We start from the raw sequence: 23,689 nt of genomic DNA on the forward strand, positions 1-23,689 counted from the left end.
AACGATGATTCGAATGTATTAGTGAATCACGAACAGTCCGAGCGAATCGATTCGCACGAATCTGACATTTCAGTCGTATTTTTAATGAATCATGCGCCCTCTAGAGATCGTCACAGGCATTTAAAAAGCCCCAACCCTCGACAGTTTTTGCACAAGCAAATTTCCTCAGCCACTGGCAAATATTTGACGACATATTCATTCAAATGTAGATTCAAAGAAACACTTGAACATTCATTACAGTTTATTGAAGTCAAACCAGGCAAGTCTGAAAACGTTTAAATCTGTGGAATGTCGCTTAAAGTACTCTCAGAATAAATTATGAATTCTGAAGAAATACATCTCAAAAGTTGGTCAAATAAAATACAAGAAAAGAAATGTACAAAATGTTTCTACGTTCACAAACATTCAGAAGCAATATTACAAGCATTCTTATGACACTACAATATAATGACAATGAAGTTGTGTTTTTTTTTCTTCTTTTTTTTCGCTTTCTACTATGTACAATTGATCAAGCATCATTCTCTTACACAATGCAATGACATAGGCTACATAACATAGCCAAAGAAATCTCTACATCATTAGAAAACTTGGAGAGGACATACATTCTACCCAAGCCATATCATTTAGGATACGTTTTATTCAGTTGGAGTGTGTAATGTGATTCAATGCGCATGGTGAAAAATATTACAAGAACACTTAACTTTACACAAACTCTGTAACTCAGTAGCAAGAATTAGTAAACAGGAATGTGAAATCAGTACACAGAAATCAAAGTGTAAGCTGGTAGGACACCACCTTTAGTAAATTTAGTTAACCAACACAAAGAACATGCTCGGATAGCACAAAATGATAATGACACCTTCAAATACACATAAAAAAAAAGTACACAAAGTACAGTGCACTGACACCAAACACTGGAATCAATGGAGGTAATACACTTTTAACATTTGATGCGGCAAAGTCGATATAGCAACAAATCACCTACAGTCAGATCAGTTTTTGAACCACTGCATAAACAACAAATGTCGCTGGAAAAAAACAAACTGTCGAAATATTCTAGTGATCATCCGTATCCGATTAAACATGTAAAAATAAAATAAAAAGGCCATATAAAGAAAATTAAAATGAGTAAAAATAGTACCAACAATGACCAGGCAAAACAAACATGTGCTTTGCATCCCGCCAACTGCATTTTCTTGATATTTTTAATAATAAACATAAGGGCAAATATTGGTATTTTCAGGAACAAAAGTGCCTATGAATTCTAAAAAATAAAAGTAAGCTATATAAAAATAAATGTAAACTATAAAAATATCGCATATCAGAACATAAACAAGCAAAAGAGACTCAAAATGCCTTCCATGTTTCGAAGACGCAGATGCAAGTAAGAGCACACATTATTTTCATAAACATACAAATCTCAGTTTGGCAGTCAAATCGTCAGAATTCCTTAAATTTGCCGTCGGATGCAAGGATCCAGTACAGATATCCACCAACAACGCTCCATTTCGAGACCGAAAAACAATAAATACAGAAATGAACAAAAGGCAAAATGGACACGATTCAAGTAAAATGAAACTTGCAGCGCTTTCCCTCCTTTCCATAAAGTGACAAACATACTGGTGGTGCCATCACGTATAATACTTGTACTGTGGTCTATAAAAGCGTTCATGTGAAATGACTAACGAGTAAGTATACAAAGCCCATGTGCCGAAGCCGTCGAGTCGTCGAGTCTTCATCCGTGCAAACTGTGGCACAGCACGACTGCACAGCTACCAGTGACAAGAGAGTAACAGTTCCACTTTACAGCACAGGCATCAAAGCTATTGAGTTAAGTAGATTCACATCAAGAACAAGTCACAGAGAGGAATATGCTACACTCTGCCGTAAACCGTACAGCCCTCCCACTACATCCCACGGTTCGGTTTTTAGCAAAGAAGTGCGTGTCGTTACAACCGAACGCAATCGAAGGACGATGCTAAAGAAGATAAACCAAAGTGTGCGGTTAAGGTACGGTTTGATACCTTTGAAACGAGTACAGCGATATACGAGGCGTGAAATACGATCGAAAATAAAAAAACAGTAAGTCTGATTATATTTACACTCTGAAACAAATGTAAATAAAAAAAATAAAAAAATTGAGAAAAACAAAACAAAAATCACATTATTTAAAGATTGTACTCACAGTCTCACAACTAGCGCTGCTCGGAAACATATGGGTTCCTCGTATTTGATATTACACACTGGCACCTGTTCAATACTCACAATGGTAAATATCTGTTTAAGACACATGGCAGTGTTGGAGTATATGTGGCTTAACACTACACCATCAAACATTACCGTTTGGACACGTCGGAACTGATCTTCTCGGGTGACCGATAGTTATTTCTAACACTTATAACTCTGAATTTTTACTCAATGGACCCGAAAGATGAGGGCAATACAGTACCGGCCAAGCAATTATGTCATTTTGCTGACAAAAAGGGCACATATACAACAACACGATTAGTGATATCAAATTGACTAATACAGATGAATAATACTGTACATTGTGAATGGATGTAAACATCGACATAAATATATTAATGATTATATATCTTACAAATCACAAACTCACTGGAATGGGGGGGGGGGGGGCAGTTGAACAAACCTCGTATGTCTTTTGAATCGATCTTTTTTTTTTCCTTTTCTTTTTTCTTGATGTTATCACGACAGGCTCATATTCAGACATGTAGTGAAATCCTACTGGAGGGGGGGGCGAATGGTTGCGCCCGACACATATTACAACAGTCTTTGCTATTTACATGAGGTACATAAATAAAGTTCTTGGTTTAAAGTGTTTATAGCGTGTTTTTAAAGTACCATAGATGTGGAAACTGACTTTGCCGCTGAAAGGCGTCGCTTAAACCGAGTGTGTTTTTTTGCCGAAACGGAGCACGTCTGAAAAAACAGTGAGAATTAGCTGTGAGCTTTTGCTTATAAAACCAGAAGTGAGTCGCTTATATTGTTATATAAGCCCGTATGAATTTGACATGAGGCCGTAAATTGTGATATGTTCGAAAAATTCATATCAGCTGCTGTAGATTTGGAATGAATCAAACCAGTTTGTCAAGTCCACTTGCTTTTAATGAAAAGTGGACCAGCTAGCTGCATGTATCTACTGTAGTTTGAACTTTCATGTACTTTGAAGTGGCTTTCAACGTTTTCTTGGTGCTTTGGCCCATTCACTCTCCCTCTCCCCCCTCGTCGTCGTCCTCTTCCTCCTCGTTGCCGTCGTCCCCTTCCTCTCCGGGTTCCATCAGTTCCTTCTTTACAGCGAGCTGGCTAGTGTTAGCCTGAGGCCCTAAGGGTCTCTGGGGGTCGTGGTTGGAGCAGCAGGGCCGGTTGTCCAGGGCAGACACTGCCAGCTGTCCTCTCTCATGCTCTCGGCAGAAGGAGGCGGGGCAGAAGTGGCAGAAGGAGGCGGCGGCGCGCTGGCACACGCTGCACTGATGCCAGGGGCATTCCCATCGCCCTGAGAAAGACAGAAGAAACACATCAATCGCACAACAGGAAAGTACTGTCAATTCCTTTTCTATTTAATAGATTAATATCGGCAACATCTCCTTCTGATTGAAATGTCTCTACATCAATTAGGGTTAGAAGAACTGTTGCCAAAAATGCTGGAAACATAATAATCCAATAATAGATTCTCAAGCATTTGCCTATGCAAATAGTGGTTATATATATATATATATATATATATATATATATATATATATATATATATATATATATATATATATATATATATATATATATATATATATATATATAAATTTTTTTTTTACAAATATCATGAATTATTAATTCATAAATAAAGTTATAAATTGGGGAGTCACACCACATGACATTTTACAACCTGAACTAATCTTGTTTGTCATAAAAAGTCAAATTAACAGCAATTTTCAGAGACTTATTGGCCTTGACACGATCATGAAGGTCTGCAGGCCAGGGGTCCGCTTTATGATATCATTTCTGGTTTTGTTTTTTACCCCTGCAGATTGGTTTTGGTCAAAATGAAGAAAATATATTTGATAAATAAATGTTACAAATTTCACATATAAAATATGTTTTGTTAAAAATACACATTTTGTCCTAAGAAATAATATTATTAAACAATTTTTTTTTCTTTTATTTAATAATTTCATGCTTTTCGTGAGATCCCCCATTTTTTATGACATCAGGACAGTTGTATTATCTTGACTTTTTAAATTTTTATTCTCCAAAATGTTTTCATTATTAAAAAATCTTAGCTGATATGTACCTCTTGCAATTGTTGTAATAAAAATAGTTAAACTCAAAAAAATGATGTCAATTTAATGTTGTACATTTTTAGCATTAATTATAACATAACTACATTTAAATAATTGTATGCCCCCCCCCCAGAAGTTTGCTGAGGCCCCCTAGTGGGCTCCGCCCCCCTGGTTGAAATTGATCTAGATCAGGTATGGGCGAATTCAGTCCACAGTCCTGCAGACTTTAGCTCCAACCCTAATCAAACACACATGCAAGCTAATCTATGTCTACAGCATTACTATTTTAGACATTAATGGTATGGAAATCTAAATGTAACAAGAGTCCATCCAGAATGTGGCAGCATTGTTCACCTCAGGAAGCATTACTGTGAAATTCTCACAGTCGACAAGAAGAGCTGAAGTGACGGACAGCACGTACCGTATGGAGGTTTAGTCAGGTTGAGGCAGAGGAGATGGTAGGCCTTCGGGCAATCTTTTTTGTCACACATGACCAGCTCTCCTCCCTCTCCACAGCAGTAGCAGTAATACTCATGGGTCTGTTTGCTCTCCGTCTTCAGTTTGCGCTTCTTGGGCTTGAGTTTAGCATTGCGCACCTTCTCTTCCCTCTCCATAACCACTGCACTCTACAGGAAGTGAAACAAGGTTTAAGACGGACATCATGATGATGATGATAATGGAAAAAGAAAAGGACAAGGAACCAAGAGAAAAACAAACATCAAACTAGAGTTAAAGCGCAAATACACCTCAGCTATTGGAAACTTCAGAGAATTGTCAATGGTGCAACAGGAAATCGTGGGTAAGCACTGCATGTGTTCCTGACTAATTCAATTAGGCTTTACCTTGGGCTTGACTCCAAGAAAACCACTGCAGTTCTCGGCCCCGCAGTGGCACGATGTCCTCCCGTTACCCAGACAGTCCAGGTTGTAATTGAAGGTCAATTCTGTGTCTGAAGAAAATATAATTGTCAATTAGCTTCTAAACAAACATTTTGTCACTTTTTCAAAGAAAATACTTTGTATTTCTTACCAGCAGCGATATCACACAAAGTGAAGAGTCCTATCCGCACATCTCCGTTCACGGTCCACTTCTGAGTCTCACAGTTGGGACTGCAGCTGTGGTTCATAAAGCGTGACAAATTCCCTTTGGGTCCAGCATCAATCACACGATCCTGAGAAACACAGGAGGGCTGACTTTAATACAGCTGAGATGACGTTATAATGTGACATGCACAAAGTGGACATGTGGTACCTTTGTGAGGGTCAGCATGTAAAAGTTGGTCACATGATTCTCATTAGCATTTCGTATTCGTTGCTTGCACTCCTCTGAGTCAATCAGTTCCCCGACATACTCCATGACGAAATCCCCCTAAATGACACATAATGAAGTTTAAATATTTCACACTGATTATTTTAGGTATTCCACAAAAGTAAGAATACCTAAATTAATTGTTCTACATAAATTAAATTACATCTATTTATTTAATTTATTAGACACAAAAATAATTCATAATAATAATGTGATATTTCAAGATATTGGGCTGTGAAAGAAGTATAAATAAAATTGCAATTTGTTTATTTTTTCATGTAGCTTTTTTTAGTTATGAAAAGCAGGCCACCATCTCTAAAATAAATAAATACATACATATAGAGTATTCTTCTTACATTTACTTAAAAAAAAAAAAAAACTATAGATACTACTCTCACCAACAGCAATTTCTGACCTATTAAATATTTTTGAGCTGAGCAAAACAGTTATTTTAGTATTTTTACATACTATTACTAATTATTTATTACTATAGTACTATTTATTAATATTTTAATAATTTTTTTAGTTTTCATTTGAACTTGTTCAATTATTAGTAACTTTGTTTTATGTTTTTGTAATTATTTATTACTATTATTTTTTAAATATTATTATTATTAAATTCAATTTCTTTCCAGTTAATAATTTTAGTGGTTCAACTTAAACTTAAAGGGATAGTTCACCCTAAAATAATTCATAATTTAGTCATAATTTAAGTCATAATTTACTCACCCTCAAATTGTTCCAAACCTGTATGAATCTTTCTTCAATTGAACACAAAAGTTAAAAAAATACACAAAAAAATTCGGTAACCAAACAGTTGACGGACCCCACTGACTTAAAATATATACTATGGAAGTCAATGGGGCCCATCAACTGTTTGGAAATTCACACAGGTTTGGAACAACTTGAGGGTGAGTAAATGACAGAATTTTTTATATTTTAGCTAGTTGTCAATGCAATTTTTTTAACTTTTTATTTATCTAACATTTTATTTTAACTTTATTTCAATTAACACAAATATTTTAAAAGTTTTGGTTTATAATAACCCTGGAGCATACCTAGAAATATTTACAACACTTAAGATTTTATTTATTTCCCAGACGTTTCAGCTTTGAGCTTATAACTTTTCTGAATTAAAGATCCAGGCCATTAGTGCTATTAGACTCTCACCTTCTTGAGGTCCTGCTTGGTCTTTAGGCCCCACCCTCGGCCGCTGGTCTTAATGACCTCAGTGTCGGGATAGAGGCGTTTGGAGAAGCACTGGTTGTGGCAGTGGTCACCAGCGGGACAGACTTGCGGGTGGCACTCGTACTGCAGCATGCGGTTCAAGCATTGAGAGTCCTGGCTGCACGGACGTTCATCTGAGTGTTTGCAGTTGCAACGTGGGATCTCTGAGAGGTCAGCGACGTGCAACTGCACCTTCCCAACTGGCTTATTGGACTGAGGTAAGAAACAAGGACAAGAATACAGAACTTTAGTTTGTTTTAATATGATATTGCTTTTTTTGTACAGTCGCATTGTAGAGTAATTAATATGAAAGGTGTATACAAAACGGACGGGCCGTATTATGGTACCATTTGCCAGTAGAAATGTGTCAGATTATTAGAGATTATACATAAAAATAAAATACAATATTTCTTATAGAGCAAACGGTAACACTTTACAAGCCAAAATATTTATATTGTGATATCACTAGCATCTACTGAAAGACATTGCAAGCTTTTCAAATGGAGCAACACATTTTTGCATAGACAGGATTTGAACTAGATCCTGTACCTTGATAAGTTTGTACGGTGGGGGTCTGCGAGAGTTGCGCTCCTGTTCGAGGGCCTCCTTGGTTTCTCGCTGTGCTTTTAGTTCTTGGAACCTTTTTCCTGCCTCCTCAAGTGCTTTACACACAAAAAAAACATTTAGAGGTCAATTTAGCTTGACATTTATTCAAGTCATCACCTTTACATGCAACATATGGCTAATTAATATAAAAGAATTATAAAACTCCACTGAAATGGTCTAGTATCTCACCTTTTTTAAATGTCTTATTGATGCCAACCTGCCCCTCAGCAAAGTTCTTATCACTCTCAACATATGGGAAAACTCTGCCCTGGTTTATCCAGTAATAGTCATGTGATCCAAAGAAAAAGACTGGAAAGTCGCCAATGTCATGCTTGAGGCTCTGGATGTTGGAGGGAACCAGGCGAGGGTTGCATATCTCAGCGGGCCACCACCTACACATGGTTCAACATCAACATTAAGTCTACAACTTATTCACTGGTCACACAGTTGAAATTTAGACATTATAGACAAAACAAAAATGCTGATGACTCATGTTTTTCATAATTTAACTAAAAAAGTGAAACTTTCATATATTCTAGATACATTAAACAAAGTGAAATATTTCCAGCCTTTTTTTTTTTTTTTTTTTAGATTATCAAAGCGGTGGCGGTTTAGTTTATGTGGTACGAGTCTAAAATATATAGAATTTTCACTTTTTTAAATAATTGATGAAAAATTGTTTTTCAATCAAATTTTCTGAGATGCACCTGTAGAGCCTGTGCTATTTGCCTCTGCAATAGCAATATCACAGCTATGACACAAAAAGTTATTTTAAAAGATAGGTACTGTTTAAAAAGAAAACGGTTATCATCAAGCCATTTTTATGGACCTATTCACATAAATTCTAAATTTTAAAAACAAAATTTTAAAAATAAAATCGTGAACCAAAGTCAGAAATTGCTTTAGAGGCAGATTTTTTTATGCATTACATTTTTAATATATTCTTTAAAAAATATACTTTTTTAAACAAAATCATACATTTAGTTATTATTAATTTATTATAGAAATATCATGCATTTACTATATTCTAGATTATTCTGCATCACATTTTGTTTGAATATCTTTGGTGCAATTTAAAAAATATATATTTTTGTGCCACGAACATGCCTTAAGTTTAGTAAAATACAATGTAGGAGACTATGAGACTTTCAACAGTTGAACGGACGTACCTGTAGTTGCCCAGCTTGACCCAGACTATCTGCTTATAGTGAGGCTTCTTTCCCGCTCTGCATTCCCCACACAGCCACGTCCCCTCCGGCATCTCCATGTTCAAGCACTCGGGGTGAAATGAGGCGGGACAGGCCTCACAACACAACAGTCTTCCTCCTTTTTTGACAAGCACACACACGCACATAAACACAGAATCGAATAAACGGGCCCACAGTATCACCACATGCTTGTCCATTCCCAATAAGGCGGTATTCCACAAACCTCATCCATGAGCATGTCAGAATCAGACAGTTATATTTCCTCTGAGATCAACATACGCCTCTGAAGTGCTTCAACGTATACGTTTAGATTCTAAATGCCAATTTGAAGTTCAATTTGACAGGCTCAGAAGACAGGGTTTGATGACTAACACCTTTCACCATTGTTAATTTTGTGCCAGGTGATTAAATAAGCAGCCAATAGTGAATGATCATAGGGGGGGAACTATGGGAAACATGCCGTGATGCACACTGACTGATTGTCCGCATTAACATCACCTGCAGTACACCAGTAGACACAGAGCATGTATTTTGGATGGTGTCATTTAAAATGCTTTGTTTGACTGACAAGAAAAATAGGGCTGATGGACAGCAAAGGAAGGAGCGCATCAGTGAGCGCCCACTTTTCCAGCCGCTTTGGTTCCGGGAGTGTTCTTCCGATTCATTTTCTCCAGAGGGATTTGAAAAAAAATTCTTGTTCTGAACCTTACTGAACCAAGCCAACCAGCTTTAAATGAATCACAACATCATATTCATTTAAGCAAAAAAATGATTTAGAATTTAATTTATGAGGGAATGAACAACTCATCCCATGAATCATCACAAATGTACAATGTACAATATACATAAACTAATTAAAAGCACAAAAACTATACATTTTACATTTACATTACTCACCCTGGTGTTGTTCTAATGCAGTATGCCCTTTTTTGCACCACAAAAGGATAATTAAAAAGAAAAAGTATAGAATAGAGACCAGCATAAAGCTTTTAAAAAGAGATGAGTGGTATACGATAGGATTTATGTATTTAACGAAAATCCTAACCTTGGCCGTTGGTCTTCTGTGCACGGCTGTCCAATGTGTGCGTTCATGAGACGTTTTGAGATTGTGAGAAAGCAAGACTAAGAAAAATGCAACATGAAATACAATCCATGTACTTTCTTCTCATCTGTTGTGTTTGTCGCAACAATAAGTTATGTTCACATCTGTCATTCTGACTCTCATCAGACAAAGAGTTCCAGCCCAGAGATATTCAACTCAGGGAAGAAAGTACACAGATACCTTTTTTTGTGATTTCCAGGCGTTGTAATTCATGTCACACTTTTATTCATCTAGATTTCTCAGTGTGCTTTTTCAGAGTGAACTGCGGCGCTAATGGAGTCTACGAACGAACGCACGCCGTGCACAGACAACCAACAGCCAAGGTAAGTATTTCGTTAAATAATACATTAAAATTTCAGTTTGTTTTTTCGCAAACCCTATCTTACACCACTAGAACATGAGGGATACACGACACGTGTTGCACGACCATTTTGTGATACTTTTGCATCTTCTTTTAAAAGCTTGATGCTGGTCACCATTCACTGGGCGGGCGCAAGCAAGACAATTTTTTTTTAAATGTTTTAATTTGTGGTCCGAAAAAGAAAAAAAGGCATAATGCATTAAAACAACACCAGGGTGAGTAAATTTTTTATTTATTTTTTAATGTCAAGTCAAACTGATATCTCACTGACTAGCTTTAACAGAAGCAACACTGGAGCTTAAGATGTAGAAGTTATCTTTAAAAAATCGATTTCTCTATGGACAAAATGAATGGGATTTTTTACTTCCGGGACCCTGCTGTTGGCTCTATTAAAATTACCATCCAAAATATGTTTATGTTCAAAGGGAGGTAGGGTATAATTTTGCTCAAGCAAAACAAGCCAAGCAATTAATGCTAAGCCGAACTGTGTTACGGACTCAGAATAACATGAATTACATGACATATCATAACCTAGTTAAATTCCCAGAAATCTGTTAGAAGCATTTATAGGTAGACAAAGATTTGACTTACGGTGCCTTCTATCCGAAAAATTGTTAATCCAAATTAATTTAAAAGGCTGCTATCTGATTTTAAAGTAAAGAGCTATGAAAATTGAAGATATTTGTTGCTGCGTGTTATTTCAAGCCCACTATGTGCATTAGAAGCAGCGTGATGGTGTAAAATAAAGAGCAATAAAATGGCCCCAAAAAATAAACAAATAAATAAAAAGTAGCAATAAGACAGCTGTGAAAGCATACAGATGGCAAACTACATAAACCAAGAAAACATGATTTTACCTTTCCCAATATTCTTTTTGGTAGCTGACGAAGAAGAAGGAATCATAGGTAATTTCATCAACTCAGCACGATTTGACTCAGTCAGAAGGTAGTGCGACTTAAAGGTATATGAACTTAATATGGTGTCAGTATGGTCGTGCACTAAAAGCCCTACACGAGACAAACAGGAAAAGTCATGAGTAATGAAACTACCCATGATTCCAGAAAACACACATTAGGAAAAAAAAGACACGTGATTAAATAAGTAGTCCTGAAAAGAGAACACAAAAAAGGAGAGTCTAAAGAGGAATACTGCAGTGTTAGAGTGGGAGCTTTAGGGATTAGCTGGATATAATTTGTTCTGGAAAAACAATTCTTTCTTGCAGTTTTCTGCTTTTAATGCTAGCCAAATGAACAATTCATTCAAATATGTGAATTTAGTCATTTATCCATCCTCAATTTGCTCCAAACCTATCTTTCAAGTGAATAAAAACTTAAATTTCAGTGTGTTTCGCACAGATATGGCTTCAGCAGACTTAGGCAACATAGGCTACATTCAAACTGTTAGTTATAACATAGCCTAATTTGTGGGCATCAAGGAGCCGATATCAATATGCGGGTTATTGAAATTGCTTTTGAATGTGCATTCGCTTTATACTTTAGCTTTCAAATTTGCGATAACATGTCCTCTGTGTATAGGGACCGCCGGTACTGACCGCACATTTTAGGCTACAAGATAAGATATGTCAACGATGATCAGGATCTGTTGCGCACCAAATCCTCCGCCATCATTCTGCCAGTCATCTCTCATTATTCTCATCACATGATAAGAGAAATCTGACTCCTGTTGCGACTCTGCAGCTCATGCTGTATGGAGCAGATGCTTTCAGTTTATAATTGTTGAGTTCCTTGTCCAACTGAACCAAATGGTTTTTATATTTTATCAAAAAAGCAAAATGAGAGTGGGGGCGGAGCCAAGTGTGTAACACAGCAAGCCTAGTTGTGAGTCCTGAAATTTACAGGTGTGAGTTCGCTCAGAATGACCTAGTTACTCCCATAAATAACTGAATTGTGTGTGAAAGTAACCGTATTAAAGACTTAAATACAGAACTGACGACTGCATTTTGTTGCTGTGCAAGCATGGCCATAGAGACTACTTTCATGATATGTTTATGGTACTATTGATTCTTATTTGACCTTAAACTTCAGTCCTCAATTGCAAGTGCATGGGGGAATAAAACAACAACCAAAACATTCTTCTTTTTGCATTTCAGAAATAAAGTGAAACGAGTTTGGAACAACATGAGGGTGAGTAAATGACAGATTTAACTCATTTAATGACATAGGTTGTATAATGACAAATATTGGTTTTAAAGATCAAATGACATGCAGCTGCTCCCATGCCAACAAAGACAAATTCAGTTTAGCATTACCAATTAGTTCCTGGAGAAATTAGAGTGTTAGATATCTTCTACAAAAGTGGGAAGGTGTCTGAATCTGATCATTTCAAAACTTGAAGATGCAATCAGTGATTTTCACTAATGTGTATATTCTAAGAAACCAACGCTGAGTGCATTTACATGTGCAACTATCCAAAATCAGTGCATTAAAAATACCCATTTACGCATGAAAATCTTGATTATTTTGGGGGGGTTTAGGTCTAGGCATATTATTGACGTATTAAACAACTGCTGTAAGATTCTTTATTGAACACACTCATTGACATTAACTTAGAGATATTAACATATTTGGTATCACTCAATATTACCAATTCATTTAAAATGGATTTTTTTATTAAATTAAACTAGATATAACTTTAGGTCTGATATTAAACATTTAATTTCTACATTTACACACACACAGTTATTTAAGAAATAACCTTCCGAAAGTGGGAGATTTTTACAATTTTACCATTTACAAAACGAATAAATTAAAAGATGCTCATTAATTGCTCACTGGAATGTCTTAAATTATTAATGATGATTTTTTTTCTTTTCATTTTAAAAGTTCAAAATTAGATATTAAAATTTGAATTCAATCTCAGTCCTTCCCCAGAAGAATCACAGACAATTAAAATGTTACTAATTAGTAGGAAACAAACATGATCTGATGGATCACGAACACACAGTACATCTAACAGTAAAGGATTAGATGACAAGAGAGAAGGCCAGAGGTCACATTAGTGTCCTACTCTTAAAGAGAAGGAACATTGAACACTGCAAAGCATGACACCAGAGAACATTTAAATTCTAATGTGGTGTGAAGACTGTTAAAAAGTGTTGCATTCACTAAGTGCACATTTTGACAAGAACTCATTTAAATGTCATTTAAAGTGTGATACAATGAACACACAAATCTAATCATCTCAGTAATTCTGACATTAGCTATTATGCAAGGACTGGAGAATGTCAGGCTAAACGTACCTCGAGCACAGATGAAACACCAGCCTACGTTTACAGGTGAGGAAAAGTGTCCGTTCTTCCTGGAACTGGAGTGGTTGCTACATATGATGATGTGGGGTGTTATCAACACACTGCCAGCCGCCACACAGCCGTCTCCTGTGTGATACGCCACCGGACAGCGGATACATCGCATCATACGGCCTAAAAGAAAAAAGATAAACTGAGGCTGGCCGATGTGTCTCTATGTTTCAGAAAAATGCTTCTGTAAAATACAATGAATAAGTTCAATATATCTGTGGTGTACCTTTGCAAGCTTTGTGAAGGTCTCTGTCGAGACAGCATGTGGCACAGCTGTGCTGAGGGCAGCGGAGGCCTCTAGTATCCGTGGTGGTGCCAGTGAACTTGCGGGCACAGGTATCGTGGTAAAAACGGCCACAACCGTTCACCGAACACCGCTTAACCTCACCCTCCATGTCGTTGCAGGAGAAACAAGGGTGGGAACCTGGAGAAAGTGACGGCGACAAACAGATTAGACTCCGCAAATTATTCAAAAACACTTCAATTCAAAATTCTAATTCTCAGAAAAAATTAAATGCATGACATAATAATGACCTTTTTGAATCTATTCACATTAAGATATTGCATTGCTATAGAGATCTTATTTTTTTTCAACGTTATTGGTGGGTTGTATTGCTCACCTGTCTTACACTCTGGACACAGTAGTTCACCCTCTGTTCCACTGTTAGATCCCATACACTCTGGATGAAACAGCCTGTTACAGTCTCCCTCACAGCTCACCAAAGAATCCCCGAATGTTTCACACACCTGTGAGATCGCACAGAAGAACCGCAACAACAGATTCTTATTACACCTGAAAGAGTCATACAAAATCTGATCTACTATTTTACATTTCTATGAAAGCTTGTAAAATTTACTTAAAGTTTAAAGACTTTATTTTGAAATTGTTAAATTGAACAATTATGATTTTTTAGTAATAGTTTTAAACTATTACTAAAAAATCATAATTGTTCAATTTAACAATTTCAAAATAAAGTCTTTAAACTTTAAGTAAATTATATTGCTCAACTTTATTTTTTTGTAATTCAGAGTTTGTATTTCACAATTCTGACGTTTCCCTTGCAATTCTGAGTTTAGATCTAAAACTTGGCGTAAGTACACAATGATGGCCTAAGACACGAAACGAGTGGTTTGTGTGAGAAAACGAACAGTATTTATATCGTTTTTACCTCTTATACACAGCCACGTCCAAGTGATCTGAGGGCGCGAGCGCATCCTGCTGTGTGACGTGTGCGCAGACTGGTGCATAGATATATACACTAGATGTCGCATTAAAGACATTCGTTCCAATGAACTGCTGTAGACAAGGCGACAACTAGTGTATAAATCTATGCACCAGTCTGCGTACACGTCACACACCAGGATGCGCGAGCGCCCTCAGATCACTTGGACGTGGCTGTGTATAAGAGGTAAAAACGATATAAATACTGTTCGTTTTCTCACACAAACCACTCGTTTCGTGTCTTAGGCCATCAATGTGCACTTACGATGGGGAATTGTTTAATTTGGACGATGGGGAATTGTTTTAATTTGGACTCTGTGAATGCTCTTTGAGACCGTGACCATATACCTGCATTAAATGACTGACAGACAAGAACGGTTTGACCTTAAAATATCAAAATTGAAACTACTGCGGAAACAAAGACACCTACATCTTGGATGCCCTTGAGGTAAGCAAAAACATACCAAAATTTAATTTCAAAGTGAACTATCCCTTTAAAGCCGACCCCAAACTTTTGAACAGTATATTGTCTCTTATATATAATGTTATATAAAAAGTGTTTATAGTGCTCACATGGCAGACTGTGTCCTTTTTTGAGGAATTTCCTCCCTGACGGGACAGGCTGGAGTCCACGGACTGCGCATCAGATCCGTCAGCGTCTAGTGTAGCAGGACTGTCCGATCGCTTCCCAAATCCGGTCTACCAGGGATGCAAATGGATGCAAAAATGTGACTTTAAAGCCAGAGCCCATATGTCATTTGGCTACAAAACATGCTAAACATTCAAATGAACAAATTCGTCATAACAATTGTGTAACCCAAGAAGAACAGTATCACTCAGGTGTCAATCAACAGATCCCGCTAGTACTGTGACTGTATTTTTGAGTCTAGTCTGACCTGTGGGTCATTGAGGCCTCTGGAGTCAGAATCAGAAGTATCTCTGTACAGTGAGCTGGCCATCTCCACATCAGTAGACGCTCTGCTGCGTTTCTTCAGTGGTTTACACGAGTCTGAGATCTCGCTGGCACCTACAGGATTGAAGGAATGTTAGTAGGGGGGTATTGATATAAATGAATTTATAGGCTGACCATTTAAAACACTACATCTAAGAAAACAATTTAGAAAAACTTAAATGTAAAATTCGTCTTGCAGTGTCAAGTACCTTTTTGCGACCCTGTTCTGAAATCCATCTGAGGTGCTGTTTCAGCCTGCAGAATAAAAAAAACATAAAAAGGCATGTTTGTTATAAGATTTCCCCTTTAATTCACTAACCATCATGTCACTTTTCTGCTCGTATTATGACCAGGTGCTATCTATGCATTTCATTTAATTGTGCATCTTTTTAGCCCAAACAGCACCTTTTTTTGCAAGTTTAGCCAATTACAGATTGCCTTTTAACAAAAGTCAGGGCTGTTTACCAGATGCAATAATGTAGCAAAAATTAAATTCTCTTTAAAAGTGATGTTTTTTGTACATTTTCTTTCAGTCATGGCATCAGTAATAACATAGTACAAAATTCTTTCATTATTTTAAGAGCCGATTCAAGTGTCTGGATTGTAGTGGTGGAGTAATGCTGTACAATATGTCAGTCAGACTGTAGTAGTCTGCTGTATTCTTGAGCATTCAGAACTTGCCCATAAGACGAGAAATAACGTTCTCCAAAAACATATAATAGATCATTATAAATATATAAATAACAGGTTTGCATCGTCATCTGATTTGAATCATTCCTTTAGTGAAACTACGTAGGTGGTGAAAACAAATAAATGCAGCGGGTTTGTTGGATTCATCACTTTTAAATAATTTAATAGTACAAATGTATGCGCTCTACCTGTTCTTTCTTCACTTTCTTTTTTGGCACTGGTTCCACACTCTTCTCCGACTCGGAACGGCTTCGCACTGACCGGCGCTGCTGCTTTCTCTCTGGCATCACACACACAGAGGATGTTTTCGTAGATCAGACTTATACCGCAAAGGACATCTGAATATCTCTGTCAAAGGGAGTTTGTGTGTCTCATAAATACCTGTGGACTGCTCTGCTGAAGCGTGCTCAGCGCTCTCCTGGTCACTCCAGCCTGAGGGAGACGCAGCTCGCTCCTCTTCACTGGAACACGTCTCTGCTTCTGCTTTATCACTGGAGCCCTATTGTGGAAGAGGTTGAGATTTTTTTTTTTATCTACCAACGACTGCTTGTCAGAAAAGGTGCAATTTCTTCTTAAGCAGCATGCATGAAGAGTGAGCACACAGCCATAATTTTGGTTTCGCTAGTTGCAGCTTAGTAATTAACTAAATTGTAGGCTATAATAGCTTTGCATGTACATTAACAACATTTTAAACAAACTTAATACATTATACTGGATGAGTAATGCTTCAAAGCAAATTTGGTGACGTTTATTAAAAGTTATCATCTAGTTAGTATACCCTGGCTTAAATGAGTCAGATGGGCAAGCTAGCTAATATTGGCAAATGTGGGTGTAAAAACATACATGCAAAACCAACATAATAACAAACTTATAAAATTAGTATACTAAGTTGCACTAGTTATTATGCAAATAGCCAGTGTTATTTTAGTATCCATTTTACTATAGTATTTTTAATATTTTCTGTTCCCTTTTGTTTTTATATTTTCAGATTTCATTGTCATTTTAGTTAAATTTTGTTGTGCTGATGATTAGTTTTTTTTTGTATTTCTATTTAGCAAGCTTTATTTTCATTTCAATGTATTTTATTTCAGTTAGTTCATATCTATTTCTCTGAGTTTATTAAGTCAAAGATTTTAATCTAATATTTTTTTTTATTTTAGCTTAATTTTGATTAACATTTTTTTTTTATTTGTTTTAGTTTTAGTTAACAGTAACAACACATTTGCTGTTGAAAAATGTAATATTACATGTGAAAAAACATACGGTAACACTTTAGTTTAGGGTCCAATTCTCCAATACTTCTAATGCACATATTAATAAATTATTCTGCATGACCATATTCTACACCCCTTATCCTTCCCAATACCTAAACTTAACAACTAAAATAAAAATAAATAAATAAAAAATAATAAGCAGAAATTAGAAGTTTGAGGCAAAAGTCGTAGTTAATAGTTAGTTAGTAGTGGGAATTGGACCCTAAACTAAAGTGTGACCGAACATACATTTCATAAGACATTTCATATTTTTACTTTATTGCATAGTGGTAGTAACTTGTGGGGAACTATTGTTCAGACCGAAGAAATTGTAGCTATTTAATTACACATTTTTTAAATTAAGTTTCGACATTTGATTTGCATTTTTCTTTATGAAACTAACATGACAGTGATTGATGGTGGCATAAAATAATTACTGTAGCAGACTTCCTCATGTTCACGAGCATTTTTTCCATTCTTACCTCAGGTGACTGAACCTGATCGCTGGGCCTCTCCTCACTCTCTGTCGTCTTAGGTAAGTCCACCTTTTGCTTTGGGAGTTGCCAGTCGCACTTTATGATCTCCACGTTGAGTTTCTTCATGGTAATGGAGAGCGGGAGGAGCTTGCGGGCTGCAGCGGTCCTCCAAGGTGTCCTGACTGGGGGTGGGGAGGGTTCCTGTGGGTGGGGATCTGGTTTTGGTGGGCTACGGGGTTGCTCTTGGTCCATATCATCCTCTCCCTGATTGGGAGATGTTGGTTCCCCACTACTATTGATGCTGCACTGCCTCCGCGGCTGCTGCCGACGAGGCACAGGCTCCTCTTTGGCTCCGGCACTGCCTTTAGAGCGTCTTTGCTTGCGTTCAGGCCGGTTTTTACCTGTTGCTCTAGGTGAGGTCACAGTTTCAGTTTCAGTTTCAGCAGCAGCAGCAGCAGCAGCAGCACCAGCAGCACCTGGTTCCTTGTCGATGTAGATGAAGGTGTAGGTCTCGTTGCGTTCTTCTCGTGTCATCTGCAGTGCGGCTTCAGCGTGACCCACACCCACTTGCCACTGGGCACGCTCCTTCTGTGACTGAGGCTTCAGCAACTATAAAATAAATAAACCACAGAATGAGCACTCAGAAATTACCACAAAAAGGAGGGCACCAAATTTAGAGGTATGGGATACCTTTTGTTTCTCTGTTGGGTTGGTTGTCTTCCGGAGTGTTTCTGCTTGCAACTCCTCAAATTGGCTCTCACCCTGGTACACCACAATTCTTTTCGCATGTATCCAGGCCCTCTCAGGGACACTCCCAAAGAATTGCACATGGTATTCCTTAACACCTTTCAGGAACCATGGAAGCAAGATATTAGAAACATAAATTTTAAGCAAGCCAGTAGAATTAGTAACTGAAATGCCCTACATGACTTTTCCCAAATTTCCCGATTTACAGTCTGGAGGAGTTGACACTAGTTGCGAAATTCAGAGCCAGTCTGCAGATTTGAGACAATCAGAGTTGACAGGTTTCACAGAAAATTGTGTAGCGTTTGATGGGCAAAGATTTTTTAGGTTCAGTTTCTTGATTTCATAACATGTTCGATATTTTGGGCTGATTTTAGAACATGTATTATTTACATTTGTCATGCATCTCCTAGCAATGAGGCAAATGTTTTTGCATGAGTTTGTTGTTTGGAACGACTTGAAAGTCTGGTAGTGCGTGATCCTCAGTTATTTAGTATATAGACTAACTCACATTGGACCATCATAGGCCAACCAACGGCAACGGACACGTTTGTCGGGTTTAGTTGGATCAATGCGTTATCCCTGTCAGCGACTGGTGGCATTGGTCAGCTTTTGTGATGTTCAATTAATTTCAGTGGAAGTTGAACGCGAACACACACTCAGCGCCAGTGGACATGCACTATTATGAATGCACGTGTGCATTTTACTTTTGCTTTTGAATAATGCCAATTCAGGGGCTGCAGTTGCTTGAATAATGGGTTTATTATTATTCTTAATGAAAAACACAACAAAACAGTATAATGTGGAAAATTGCTTAAATAGGTGCTTTTACATTTCGCTTTGAAACCAAATCTTCCGCCTTTGTCTTGTCAGTCAAATGGGCGAAGTGAGGTGAAATCTGACTCCTGCTGCGACTCTCATTCAGCTCACGCTGAATTGGGCAGACATGTTCAGTTTTTAATTGTAGAGTCTGTTCTCTAACTGAACTAAATGATTTTTGGTGCCGTGGTGGGGGAAGTGATGGTGTTGCGGCTGAACACCGGAAATACCGGCAACACAGACTTTCGCAGCAAGCCTAGTTGGCGTCTGTCGGTGCAGAGTGAATTAGCCTTACGATGGCCAGTTTTTCTATGTAACCATTTTCAAAGTCGGCAAGTATATGATACAAAGTGTTTTAAAATCTGTTCAGATAGATTTGTGTAGACTAGAGTACTCCAACCTTAACAATATGTAATTGTAGTAGATAAGTTACCTCTCGTATTAAGACGTATATGAACGTTTGACTGAGGGTCTGATGACACCATGCACGGCCACCAAGGATACGTCCCAACCTTAGCCCACACCAAGTCACCGATTTCATACTCTTGACATGAGCCAGTGCTAGTGATGACCGAAGGAAAGTGCTTTTCGACCTAAACAAGAACACAAGATTGTCTTGGATGAACAAGAACAGTAAGCATCTCATAAAACCAGAGATTCCCAAGACTTTTTCCACATCTTCCTAAGTGGAAACACCTATAAACATGTCAAAAATATGAAACTTACTTTCTGTTCCTTGGGTTCTGCTTTGGGGCTTTTGAGGGTTGAAGAAGGTAGCTCTTCTCTGAACGCAACATGACCTTCGCTGGGCTGTGCGGGGTTGTGGACAACACTGGACCGTTCTTCCATGCCTTTGCATGGCTGCTGGCTCTCCTCTTCGTGACAAGCACCATGCCTGCTGCTTCTCTTTTTCCTCTTCTCTTTCTTCTGCTCATGTCTTCTCCTTGAAGCCTCGCCGGACTGAAACTCTTGCAGCAGGTCCCCACACAGTGAGGACTCGAACAGCTCCCTGCCGTTCTGGTAGGTCTTAATGATCTTTATTTTGATCTCTGGGGAGCTGGTCTTTTTTGGAGTGTTGGTAGATTGCACAGTGGGGTTGGAGACAGTGCTTTCTTGAGGTGACATGAGGGGTGGAGAAGAGGGCAAGAGCAAGGGAGGAGGGGGCGGCAACACGTGAGGCATTAAGTGAGAGACAGGAGGCGGGTGATGATGGTGAGGTAACAGTGGAGGGTTATGTGGGTGATGTTGCTGCTGATGGTGGTGATGGTGAGGAGGATGATGAGGCTGGTGATGATGATGGGGATGAGGCGGAGGTGAGATGTGCGTTGGTGGTTTCTCCTGGACCACTGGGGGTCTCAATACTGTGCCCTCACCGAGCAGCAAACCGTGATCGCCATAGTTTCGTATGGCACCGTAGCCATTGGCTGAGCCATTGGGGAACTGAGAGTACAAGGCAAACTTGGCCTGTTGCTCATAGGTACCTACGCCTGTTGGGTAACCGTTTGTAATAACTGGGAGGTCTTCAGCAGGGTAAGAAAAGCCTGACTCCAAAGGAGACTCAAAGTTTTGCTGTCCTCCATCATCTCCTGGGTCACTGATGGCTTCATAGACATCCTCCTGTCTGATGTTGGCGGAGTCAATAAGCTGAGGGGGTTGCTGAATTGTGTTTCCCATGATCCCTTGCATGAAAGAGAAGGAGAAATCCATTGTTCTGCTCCAGCATCCTTAAGTTTCCCTTTTTCTTACAGGGCCTGCTGATATAATGAGGAGAAACAGACAAAATGTGTTTATGACGCATAATAAACGATACCTCATCTGATCACATTTGTGAAACATTGCTCCAGGCAATAATGTTAATTAAACTATTTAATAAGTTTATTTTGAGACAAAATGGGTCAAGAATTTGTGGTTAATGCTTTGTGAAAAATAAGTCTGAGGGTACTAGGCTGCTTCCGCAACGCTGCAATCGCCCTCCCAAGGGATAAAGTTTACTCTAGTATAGTCCAAGTTATGCCAACTTTCCCAGAATTTAGAGAGGGAACTTAAATTAGACAGTTTAGATTGAAACCACACAGCCTGTTTGGCATATTTACTTCAAATCAAACATGTCCAATACAATTTTCCTCGTACTACATTCCCTCTACTCCCTGTATATTTGTAAACAATACATTACAACAATATTAATGTAATTAAATTAAACCATCTTTTGAATTTCTCATTCAATTATAAGGCTCTCTCTCTTTAATTAGAAGTGCACTATGCCAGCTGGCCAAAAACAATGACCATCAAAACAATGTTTATTTTGTCTATTTTGCTTGTTTTGTCTGCCCAGTAAGAACAGAAATAAAACCCACTTAAGACTTTAATTAATCACATAAACCACATCACTCAATGCCACATAACAATAAAAGACTGTTTCTAAACAAACCAAGCTGTAAAATTGTGTTTCATGTCAAAGAAACAAACCTGCAATGACCAGCAGTTGGCTAACATTAGCCTGCTAGCGTTTTCTGGATAACAAAACAGAGCCGATATAAGCATACTGTTAATGTATAAACACACACAACTTAGTGTAAATGCTATATGGGCCACGAATAAACAAAATTAAGTTATTGTGAGGTTAAAAAAAAACAAATCCTGTTTCCCCAACACCCTTGTAAAGCGGACCCGTGTAATGTCGCTGCATTATATGAAAGGCGGCGTTAGCGGATGTGCTAATGTGTGTACATGGGGAAAACATTAACACACGTACATCTTTGGTTTATCACCGGGGAATATTTTAAACATTCGTTTTGATGCTAAATTGTTTGTAAGTAAATTGCATCATGCGGAGAGCCTAAAAAACGGAAGAAGTGAATGCGAACATGCCAACATGGCTGCCCGTGCCCCTTTAAATCAAATTGGCCATATTACATTCCCATCAGGAAAAGGTGCGATGAAAACCATTGCTTTACTGTAACCAAAAGCAGAAAAGCATGCAGCGCTTGTTTGGATTCAACGCGACATTATGAAACGAAGCATCGAAACAGCGGTAGAATAAAAGCGTCTGTACCTTCAGCGTGTTCCATTCTAAACAAATACACCAAATAAACTGGATTCCTGCTGCAGTTAACATAAATATATCAACACAAAGACCTATGACTCCACGGTTTTTTAATCTAATCCGTTGTTTGGAACGAAATGGGGCTAGATCAGTCGTATGTCGATCCCCATAATAGGATGTGTGGCTGTGGAATCGGGAGAGGCCCCGTTTTTTTTTTGCGGGATGCTCCTGCAGACCTAGGGAAATTTGGCTCCCATATATTTTATTATAGCCGTCTCCCTCCCTCTAGCTGTAACAAAAGCCCCTCTGCTTGAGGCCTCTGTCTCAGCGCCAAAATAAAATCTCCCCCATTGGCTGTGCAGCAAGATGTGAGGGGCATGTTGGGACGAGTAGTTTTTTTTCTTCTTCTTCTTCTTCTTCTTCTTATGATAACAACAAAATTAACCATTAAAGTGAGATGATTGGGCCATTATTGCTTGACACCAAAGCATTAAGCTGTAATACAGAGTAAAACAATAATATCGTTTTTATTTTCAATTTTACTTTCATTTTACTATTTAAATAGCAGGGTGCTATTTATCTATATCTATATATATATTAGCCATCTATCTTTAGACAATAATATATTTTACTATTTGTTACATGCATACTGTTCTTTTAGAGCATACACAATAATTCACTGCACACACAGACATTATTGTAAAATGTGCATTTATATAAACATTAAGATATTGGTATGCTTTATGGATAAAGAGGGGGAAGAGATTTATATTCATTAAATGAGGCCTACACTATTTCTAACTAACGTTACCAGTTTAATTTTACAGATTTTCTTTTTTTTTTTTTTTTTTTTTTATGCAACCGTTTTTTAGTTAAATAATCTTGGGCAGTTTGCACACACACACACACACACACACACACACACACACACACACACACACACATTACATGTAATCTGGATTACATAATCAGATTCCAGAAATAAAGTACTTGTAATTATATATAAATGAACCCCAGTCTGGGAAACCCTGACGTAATGTAATATTTAATGCACTTCATGTTGTTCA

The 23,689-nt window shown here is 37.8% G+C and overlaps 1 protein-coding gene across 6 annotated transcripts; it reads right to left on the bottom strand.

Moving 5' to 3' along the window:
• Positions 1-492: 492 nt before the first annotated feature.
• On the bottom strand, positions 493-22,992 carry nsd3 (nuclear receptor binding SET domain protein 3). 6 transcript variants are annotated; one of them, XM_081353566.1, is made up of 24 exons: positions 22,632-22,970; positions 22,046-22,089; positions 20,306-21,333; positions 20,013-20,172; positions 18,707-18,861; positions 18,023-18,625; positions 16,669-16,786; positions 16,476-16,567; positions 15,807-15,852; positions 15,542-15,672; positions 15,219-15,344; positions 14,044-14,170; positions 13,650-13,847; positions 13,367-13,546; positions 10,965-10,988; positions 8,606-8,762; positions 7,626-7,828; positions 7,380-7,492; positions 6,774-7,043; positions 5,547-5,663; positions 5,325-5,466; positions 5,138-5,244; positions 4,717-4,921; positions 493-3,514 (listed from the first exon to the last, which is right to left on the bottom strand). In XM_081353566.1, exons 3-24 carry the CDS (start codon positions 21,284-21,286, stop codon positions 3,225-3,227), a joined length of 4,545 nt encoding a protein of 1,514 aa, XP_081209692.1. In that variant the 5' UTR covers positions 21,287-21,333; positions 22,046-22,089; positions 22,632-22,970; the 3' UTR covers positions 493-3,224. The 6 variants fall into 6 exon arrangements, with proteins under 6 accessions (XP_081209692.1, XP_081209689.1, XP_081209693.1 ...); XM_081353563.1 differs by having other exon boundaries at positions 10,965-11,114; XM_081353567.1 differs by lacking the exon at positions 22,046-22,089 and having other exon boundaries at positions 20,306-21,330; positions 22,632-22,992.
• Positions 22,993-23,689: the final 697 nt, after the last annotated feature.

This window comes from Scardinius erythrophthalmus, assembly GCF_964197995.2.
Source record: "Scardinius erythrophthalmus genome assembly, chromosome: 23".
In the NCBI taxonomy this organism is placed as follows: Eukaryota; Metazoa; Chordata; class Actinopteri; order Cypriniformes; family Leuciscidae; genus Scardinius; species Scardinius erythrophthalmus.